The sequence below is a fragment of the Colobus angolensis genome, unplaced genomic scaffold, assembly GCF_000951035.1.
Source record: "Colobus angolensis palliatus isolate OR3802 unplaced genomic scaffold, Cang.pa_1.0 Scaffold98, whole genome shotgun sequence".
NCBI classification, from domain to species: domain Eukaryota; kingdom Metazoa; phylum Chordata; class Mammalia; order Primates; family Cercopithecidae; genus Colobus; species Colobus angolensis.
Window position 1 is genome coordinate 5,363,634 of NW_012123820.1, and position 10,209 is coordinate 5,373,842.

Below are 10,209 nucleotides of genomic sequence, written 5' to 3' on the forward strand. Positions count from 1 at the left end.
TTCTCTGTATTTCCTGAATTTGAATGTTGGCCTGCCTTGCTAGGTGGGGAAGTGCTCATGGATAATATCCTGAAAAGTGTTCTCCAACTTGGTTCCATTCTCCCCATCACTTTCAGGTACACCAATCAAATGTAGATTTGGTCTTTTCACATAGTCCCAAATTTCTTGGAGGCTTTGTTCGTGTCTTTTTTCTCTAAACTTTTTTTCTCACTTTATTTCATTCATTCGATCTTCAATCACCAATACCCTTTCTTCCACTTGATTGAATCAGCTACTGAAGCTTGTGCATGTGTTGCGTAGTTCTCGTGCCATGGTTTTCAGCTCCATCAGGTCATTTAAGGTCTTCTCTACACTGTTTATTCTAATTAGTCATTCGTCTAATCTTTTTTCAAAGTTTTTAGCTTCCTTCCAATGGGTTTGAACATGCTTCTTTAGCTCAGTGAAGTTTGTTATTAGTGACCTGCTGAAGCCTACTTTTGTCAACTTGTCAAAGTAATTCTCTGTCCAGCTTTGTTCCATTGCTGTTGAGGAGCTGTGATCCTTTGGAGGAGAAGGGGCACTCTGGTTTTTAGAATTTTCAGCTTTTCGGCTCTGGTTTCTCCCCATCTTTGTGGTTTTATCTACTTTGTGTCTTTGATGTTGGTGACTTACAGATGGGGTTTGGGTGTAGATGTCCCTTTTGTTGATGTTGATGCTGTTCCTTTCTGTTTGTTAGTTTTCCTTCTAATAGTCAAGTTCCTCAGCTGCAGGTCTGTTGGAGTTTGCTGGAGGTCCTCTCCAGACCCTGTTTGCCTGGGTATCACCAGCAGAGGCTGCAGAACAGCAAATATTACAGAGCAGCAAATAGTGCTGCCTGATCCTTCCTCTGGAAGCTTTGTCCCAGAGGGGCACCCACCTATGTGAGGTGTCTGTCAGCCCCTACTGGGAGGTGTCTCCCAGTTAGGCTACACAGGGGTCAGGGACCCACTTGAGGAGGCAGTCTGTCTGTTCTTAGAGCTCAAATGCCATGCTGGGAACACCACTGCTCTCTTTAGAGCTATCAGACTCGAACGTTTAAGTCTTCAGAAGGCGTCTGCTGCCTTTTGTTCAGCTATACCCTGCCCACAGAGGTGGAGTCTATAGGGGCAGTAGGCCTTGCTGAGCTGTGGTGGGCTCCGCCCAATTCGAGCTTCCCAGGCTGCTTTGTTTACCTACTCAAGCCTCAGCAATGGTGAATGCCCCGCCCCCATCCAGGCTGCTGCCTCTCAGTTGGATCTCAGGCTGCTGTGCTAGCAGTGAACAAGGCTCCATGGGCGTGGTACCCACCAAGCCAGGCATATGTGCCACATTTTCTTAATCCCATCTATCATTCATGGACATTGGAGTTGGTTCCAAGTCTTTGCTATTGTGAATAGTGCCGCAATAAACATACATGTGCATGTGTCTTTATAGTAGCATGATTTATAATCCTTTGGGTATATATCCAGTAATGGGATTGCTGGGTCAAATGGTATTTCTAGTTCTAGATCCCTGAGGAATAGCCATACCATCTTCCGCAATGAATGAACTGATTTACACTCCTACCAACAGTGTAAAAGCATTCCTATTTCTCCACATCCTCTCCAACATCTGTTGTTTCCTGACTTTTTCTCTTTTTTTGAGACAGAGTCTTGCTCTGTTGCCCAGGCTGGAGTGCAGTGGTGCGGTCTCGGCTCACTGCAACCTCCCCCTCTGGGTTCAAGCAATTCCCCTGCCTCAGCCTCCTGAGTAGCTGGGATTACAAGTGCACACCACCACGCCCAGCTAATTTTTTTATATTTTTAGTAGAGATGGGGTTTCACCATGTTGACCACATTGGTCTCGAATTCCTGACCTCAGACAATCCACCCCCTCGGCCTCCCAAAGTGCTGGGATTACAGGCGTAAGCCACCGCCCTCCGCCTTTTCCTGACATTTTAATGATCGCCATTCTAACTGACGTGAGATGATATCTCATTGTGGTTTTGATTTGCATTTTTCTGATGACCAGTGACGATGAGCATTTTTTCATGTGTCTGTTGGCTGCATAAATGTCTTCTTTTGAGAAGTGTCTGTTCATATCTTTTGCCCACTTTTTGATGGAGTAGTTTTTTTCTTGTAAATTTGTTTGAGTTCTTTGTAGATTCTGGAGATTAGCCCTTTGTCAGATGGGTAGATTTCAAACATTTTCTCCCATTCCATAGGTTACCTGTTCACTCTGATGACAGTTTCTTTTGTAATACTGGCAGATTCTTATTGCTTACTTGCTTTTAATGATACTCAGGATTGTAGGATACAGAGGACCTGATGTAGAGGAACTTGCCAAATACTGGAATGGAACACTTTCCACTCTCACCCTTGCAGAAACAAACCTCCAGGGTTGTGAACAAATGTGTTGTAATTCACAAGTCTGTCTGTTTTGCCTCCTACTGATATAAAATAACTGAGCATGGCTGTGATTTTTGCTCAAAAGTTTTCTTGGAGAATAAGAGAAGGTAATAGCAAAGAGGCTACAGCCTGAAGCCACTGATATGTCACACTTCTTCACATCTCACCTGCTGTGGGAGAAAGAAGAGGTGGTTTGATTGATTCTCAACAAAGCCTGCCAGCCTTCAAATGGCTTTTCTTAAGTGAAGACACAGATCACTCTGACGTTGCTTCACTTCTTTATGCCATTTATCCCAGAGCAGTAAACACCAATCCTGTGATTAAAATCATTGTTTATGGGGTTTGGAGTTATTCATTCAAATCTCATTCACTCAAATTTGTTTCTGGCTAAGGAAAGCTGTTTCTTCTTTTGTCCATTTTTAGGTATTCCATGCAACAACAGAACTTTTAAGTGTGGCAATGATACTTGCTTTAGGAAACAAAATGCAAAATGTGATGGGACAGTGGATTGTCCAGATGGAAGTGACGAAGAAGGCTGCAGTGAGTAGAAATTCATTCCTTTGGATTCCTGTATTCCATCTTCAGTTTACCTGTTTTTTATCTTTTCATTCCCTTCTTGGTGTATTTCACTTGATCGAGGTTGCCATAGCCAAAATAAGAATAGTAACTATTGGCAAACTGAGTCTGAAATTGTTTCTCAGAAATAAAAACTCTGGAATGGATTCTGTCGTCTTGATAACAGCATTAATGAATTAAATTTTTATAATGAGAACTTTCACTTTCTAATAACTTTAATCAAAGGGGAAGATCTTAAATAAAAAACCCTGTGAGAAAATAAATAGAAACTGGAACGCAGTGGATGACTTGTTAATAATGCCTTATGTTATGAACAATATCAAGTGCTGTTTATTTCTTTAGGTTTGACCCAATAACTAATCTCCCACATGCTCCTATTAGTCATGTGGCCACTAATTGGCCATGTGGCAACATGTAAATTATACATCTTTACCAATACTAGTTACACTGGCAAACAATTGCTCTGATAACTAGTTTTCCCAGTAGGTTTCCATTTGTTCAGGTCTTATAAATCTTTTCCCAAATACTTTCTGTCACATCAGCACAACTTCAAGGAAATTCTCAATTCATTTACATTCCTCTTTACCTGACAATCTAAGTCCATAGGCAGCTGTTTATGTCAGTTCAGCTGTTACAACAGATCCCCCTCCTCCCCTCATCTGCGTTGTGGTGTAGAGACTGTGTCAGGGCATGCTTCAGGAAGGAGGGGGTGGTTTGTTCGTATTGGTTTTGGACAGACTCACATGTTCTCTGTCCTCTAGATAAGGAGATTTCAAATTGCTACCTAGTGAGTCAGTTCCCAGACAGCACTAAAACTGGCTTAATTTCTAGTTTTTCTTCCAAGTCTACCTTTAAATCACATGCCCTTTCTCTACTAAAGCCTGCAGCGGGAGTTCCTCCACCCTTCACCGCATCATTGGAGGCACAGACACCCTAGAGGGAGGTTGGCCGTGGCAGGTCAGCCTTCACTTTGTTGGATCTGCCTACTGTGGTGCCTCGGTCATTTCCAGGGAGTGGCTTCTTTCTGCAGCCCATTGTTTTCATGGAAACAGGTAGGATATCACAGTCGTTGCTCTCAAGTAGCACTCTGTGTCCACAGACAACATATCTGCCCTCAAATTGTGGGAAGCAGATTCCCGTTGGGGACATTCAATCAATTCAACTGAGCTTTCGTTTTTTGGATCCCACTTGTGTGACAAACATTTTTTTAAGGTATTATTGGTATAAAAAAAGAACACAAAGAAAACATCAAGAACGTATAGGCTTTTACTAAGGCTGAGAAAATAAGATAGGGCTTTTAACTCAGAGGGAGCAAACTTAAGAGAATGTGTGGAGAATGTGGAGAAAAATGGGCACTGGAGAGTGACTGGAGAATGGAGATCCCCATTTAATATAGGAGGGGGATCCTGGAGAGGCCCATTAGGATTGGCTTTGGAAGGGCTCTGTCTTTACCAATGGGATTATTATGGGATAGATGCTCTTCCAGCTAAGGGTAAGAGGACATCTTAGAAAATAACCTCACTTAAAATTTAAACTTACTATTAGAATCTACTAAATCTTAGGTTAAAAAAATCATTCACTTCTCATTCTGTATTTTTTTTCTTTTTTTTTAGTATTTCAATGAAATTATACAGTTTGGATATTTGTTTCTCCTGGAAATTATAATATTGTATTAATTATTAAGATAGCTTCACAACTGTTTGATTATTAGTCTCAATGCTGTGCAACTGCTCCAAATAACGTGCTAACCCTAATATTTCTTTAGGTGTCCATTGCCACTCATGAGACATCAGCTAAGCAGATTGTGACCAAAATTTTGGGGCTTCCTTACTTTTTTCACTCCCACCTTTTACCCCACTGTTATGCTGATGGAGATGGAAGCTTCACATGGAGATTACAAGTCCTTCTGTGACTCGTGCAAGGTCACGGAGGTCAAGATTGGGATTCTTGAAGGACTGATAGGAATGGCAGTTGGTGACCCTATGAATGGGCATTGTTGAGCAGTAACAGTGGTGATCATTAAGACTTCTGGTAGTTTGCCAGAAGGAATTTCACTAAATTCCTGCTTATAACACTTTGATTTCTAATCTATCTTGGTATTCACATCATTTGAATTTGGTAGTAGGGTTCTCCATCAAATGCCATTGTCAGCATGAATAGGAAGAATGTGACAAATTAATTCTAGTTACCAACATTCTTGACCTGTGTGTGGTTCATGAAATACCAGTGGCAAGAAAATGTCCAGGCATTTTCTTAGGATATTGTTGAGTGAATTTTCTGTAACTCACCACTCCGAATACAGCTTACTTCATTTCTGACTTTATGAGGGAGACAAAGGAGGCTCACAGTTATGCTTTCTGCCATAGTCCCTGGACAGAGCCAGTGGCTATAATAAGGCCCTGGAAGTCAGGCCCTTCTTTTTCAGCCCTCAACCCTTTAGAGTGCTTGTTTGCAAACTATATGTGGTTCTTTAAGCTGCTAACTTTATGTTTCATTGCTGTTCTATCAGGCTGTCAGATCCCACACCATGGACCGCACACCTTGGGATGTATGTTCAGGGGAATGCCAAGTTTGTCTCCCCGGTGAGAAGAATTGTGGTCCACGAGTACTATAACAGTCAGACTTTCGATTATGATATTGCTTTGCTACAGCTCAGTATTGCTTGGCCTGAGACCCTGAAACAGCTCATTCAGCCAATATGCATTCCTCCCGCTGGCCAGAGAGTTCGCAGTGGAGAGAAGTGCTGGGTAACTGGCTGGGGGCGAAGACACGAAGCAGGTATGAATGTGTATGAATGAATGGTCATGCCCTTCCACTGCAAAGGATGATAAGGTGTCTATGTAGTGCTTTAGGGTTCATAGAGAGGGTTCGTGTATATCATCTCCTTTGAACCTCCTGACAACTTTGGAAGGTTGGATTGGAGAAGGGTATTGGTATTCCTTTTTAATGATGCTATCCACCTGCTTTAAAAGAAGCAGGGCTCACCTCATAAAGAGGGAGAGGACTGTGTATGAGCAAGGCAGGATTTTTTAACTAGATAGTCATGGGCCCTTTTCAAACTTTGAAGGGTATGCTATGTTATTCACTAGAGAAGGAGCAATTCCTCCCTTTTCATGCAAAGAAACGATTCATTTATAAAGGAGAGAAGGACACACATGCACATCCCACTATGTCAACTCACAGGCAACAGTCTGGAAGACTATGTGGTATGTCCTGTGCCTGTGTAATTGGCTAAGGGATGAGAGTGAGGGCTGAACTTCAGACTGTCCTTAGTTTCCAGACCAAAAATTCAGGCCTAGAGGTTATACCACCCAGAGGAGATAACTTTTTGCAATTCCTCTGACAGGAGAGGACATCTTTTCAATATGCATAAAGATCAGGCTGTATAGTAGGGAAATCCCTACGTCTACCCTGCCAAGGTTTTTCATGGTCCAGGATTCAAGATGGGACTCCGAAGATGTAGTGAGGGGAAGAATCCAATGCTTTGTGAATGTATCCCCAAACCCTAGTGCTAATATTTTCCCTTGGTCTTTCAATCACCTCACATTCTTCTGTTGTCCTTTTCAAGGGTTTAGGACACATACAGCATCTGTAATTCCTGAACCTTACCCTGCAGCTTCATTCTGACACTCTAAAGTGTGGGCTGTTTCTCAAAGGCAGCTTCTCACTGCTTTCATTTAGTTATTGAAGTAGTAATGCCACCAGCTTGGGCCCACCAAGTCTCAGGGTCCCAGGAGGGAAGGCAGCTGACGGTGTGAACACTTGTAACTTTGATAGGTTACTGCGTTCAGTGCTTTGATTACATTATCATATATCAAAGGAGGAAAGCATCTGCCCAACCAACTTATCATGAGATGTTTTCTTTATAAGCCTGAGTATGTGTGTGTGTGCTTATTTTTCTGAATCATCTTAGCCAGGTAGGTTCAAAAGAAAGTGAAAGGGCTATATGCAAACTATTAGGTTTTTATGGTTTGTCAGAGACTCCCATATATCAGTTATGCTGCTCCATTTAAAGAGCTCTCTTGAATAGTAGATATTAGTAACAACTGTTGCTGACTCATCATTCTACTGAAAACAGGAGGGAAATGGTGAGGAATATGGCACAGTTGTTCAAGTAATTGAGTCAGACCTTGGGTCTGAATCTTGTGTTACTTGCTAGCTGTGTGTCGCTGGGCAAGCCCTTTAATCTCCTAACCCTCCATTTCTTCATCAGCAAAATGAGGATAATAGTAGAATCTACCTTAAAGAATTGCTGCTATGAGGGTAAAAGGAGATAATGTGTGTTAACTTTTCAAATGAAGCCCTGAATACATGTAGTCATTACCACTAACACCATTTCTACTTCCAATGTGTTTTGCAGATAATAAAGGCTCCCTTGTTCTGCAGCAAGCAGAGGTAGAGCTCATTGATCAAACCCTCTGTGTTTCCACCTATGGGATCATCACTTCTCGGATGCTCTGTGCAGGCGTAATGTCAGGCAAGAGAGATGCCTGCAAAGTAAGTCACTGACCCTTTCCCTTGCCTAACATGTTGTGCTTTCCATAAATGCTTTCTCACTTAATCTACATAACACTGGGAAATAACCAGGGCAGGTATTTCCCTTAATTCACCTGAGCTGCCCAGATATTATTTATCATCCAATTGCCTAAGATCATGGAGATATATTGAAATAATTGATTCTACAGAACTCAGTTTTCTATAATGTGCTCCATGTATTTTCCTTCAATATTTAGAGGATGAGGTCAGCATTCATCATTCTGCCATAATTTTCTTACAACCAATTTATTTCCTATTTCCTTAGCAGCTGTCATTTAATTTCTAAAATTTGCAGGATTTTATGTACTCATTCCTTTGAAGCATATGCTGGGGGAAAAAGGAGAGGAATGGAGAGGTGACAAAGAGTACTCATTTGTAGTTCGCTGGGTAGGCCCCTGGCAGTGGTAAAGTTGGAGGTCACCTTTGGGGTGACATTTCTCGGAGCCTGAGATTCCAATCTATGCAGTTACCTACATGATCGCTAAAGAGTAAACAGATGATTTAGAGCAAGCTTGTCCAACCTATGGCCCACAGGCCATATGCAGCCCAGGACAGCTTTGAATGCAGCTCAACACAAATTCATAAACTTTCTGAAAACATTATAAGATTTTTTTTTGCAATTTTTTTTAGCTCATTAGTTATCATTAGTGCTCGTATATTTTATGTGTGGCCCAAGGCAATTCTTCTTCTTCCAATGTGGCTCAGGGAAACCAAAAGACTGGACACTCCTGATTCAGAGGGTGAGTAGGACAGTGGGAGCTGTTCTTTCATCTTTCCACAATCTTAGCGATGATGCCACAAAAACTCATCCTATAATAATGACTTCTGTCTTCTGAGCTCCTATTTTGTGGCAAGCACCATGCTAGGTTCTTTACATAAATTTATTCTAATCATTCTTTTTCCTCATTTTATAGAAGAGGAAACTGGGCACAGAGAGGGTAAGTAAATTGCCCAAGGTCACACAGTTAGTAAGTGTAAATGTCTGAGCTGGGATTTAAACCCTTGCCTCTCTAATGCTAAGGGTACTCTATTTTGGGTGCTTCCCATAGCTAGTCAGTTACACAGCCCTGTTCCACATAGCCACGGGTGTTTACTTAAACTTAGTAGAGTTGATGTGGTGACAATTAAAATAAAGACCCCAGTTTCCCTACTAGTTGGAATTTTGCTAATCAGGTATAAGATCATGATTTGGATACATGGGCAAATTTGTTGCCTCTGAGTAAGTTGCAAGATCATCTACCCTCTAAAATAGGAAAAGAAAACCTAGATATTATAATTTAAAGGATTAATACTGTGGAAATGATGTTTATACTTTGAATCGTTTCAGCCTTTGCTTAGAGGAATTGAGATATCAGAAAGGACTCTCAAGTGAGAATGATTTGTTTTTGATAATTGTGGACCAGTAGTTGTTAGGGTTTTCTCACTGGACCTGGCTAACTAAACAGGGTCTCTTCTTCTCCATGGGGCTATGAGCTAATCACTGAAGTTGCATAGCCCAGAGGTAGAAGTCAACCTTCCAAGATAACCATGCCTCATAAGGTTGTTGTGAGGATTAAATGTCTTTAAACAATTCTTATCACATGGCTAGCACTAAATAAATGTTAGCCCTTACTACTACTACTACTACTACAACTACTACTACTACTATTACCAACACCACCACCACCACGATCACCACTAGTAGTATTGAGGTTCATTATTTGTTTAGGGCTATGTGAGAGTTGTTTTCTCCAGTAAGAATCTTCTAATGTTATTCTTAGCCTACAGGATCATGTTTTGTCTAATGAATGCAGCTGTTTGATTATAGGAAGAACAATTATAAAATGATAGAAGTTTCACATTACTTTTTGACACTTCCCAAATTACACACTGATTAGCCAAGCAAAAACATGTCATAAGAGGACTCTTGAACACAGTTCATTAGATACAATAAAGATGAAACTGATGATCAGGGGACCAATTTACTTTATACTTATTTTTTTTTGTGTAGGGAGATTCAGGTGGACCTTTATCTTGTCGAAGAAAAAGTGATGGAAAATGGATTTTGACTGGCATTGTTAGCTGGGGACATGGATGTGGACGACCAAACTTTCCTGGTGTTTACACAAGAGTGTCAAACTTTGTTCCCTGGATTCATAAATATGTCCCTTCCCTTTTGTAATTGTACCAGTTGTATTTTTACTGTGATTTATGTTAAAAAATAGTTTAAAATGATGCAATAATTGGCTGGGTGTGGTGGCTCACGCCTGTAATCCCAGCACTTTGGGAGACCAAGGCGGGCAGATCACGACATCAGGAGATTGAGACCATCCTGGCTAACATGGTGAAACCCTGTCACTACTAAAAATGCAAAAAGTTAGCCGGGTGAGTCCCAGCTACTCAGGAGGCTGAGGCAGGAGAATGGCATGAGCCCAGGAGGTGGAGCTTGCAGTGAGCCGAGATTGGCCATTGCACTCCAGCCTGGTTGACAGAGTAAGACTCCATCTCAATAAATAAATACATAAATAAATAAAATGATGCAATAATTATTAATAAAATCAGTCCCTTACATTTTTTTTCAACTGGAAATGTCAGATTGCATACATTTAATAATAAAATTAGTCCCTTACTTTTTTCAACTGAAAATGTCAAATTGCATACATTTAATACTGATTGAAAGACAGATTAATATGTGTTCCATAAAAAGTTTTCCGAAGGGAATAACTAAATTCAT

General features: G+C 41.1%; 1 protein-coding gene across 2 annotated transcripts in view; it reads left to right on the plus strand.

The window, feature by feature from the left end:
* TMPRSS7 (transmembrane protease, serine 7) overlaps nt 1-9,838 on the plus strand; it is a 41,629-nt gene extending 31,791 nt beyond the window's left edge. For both annotated transcript variants that reach the window (XM_011932769.1, XM_011932770.1), the window contains exons 12-16: nt 2,808-2,924; nt 3,841-4,012; nt 5,470-5,738; nt 7,321-7,457; nt 9,487-9,838. In XM_011932769.1, the coding sequence (XP_011788159.1) occupies nt 2,808-2,924; nt 3,841-4,012; nt 5,470-5,738; nt 7,321-7,457; nt 9,487-9,657 (866 nt within the window). In that variant the 3' untranslated portion in view covers nt 9,658-9,838. The remainder of the gene's footprint in view (nt 1-2,807; nt 2,925-3,840; nt 4,013-5,469; nt 5,739-7,320; nt 7,458-9,486) is intronic.
* The last annotated feature ends 371 nt before the right edge of the window (nt 9,839-10,209 follow it).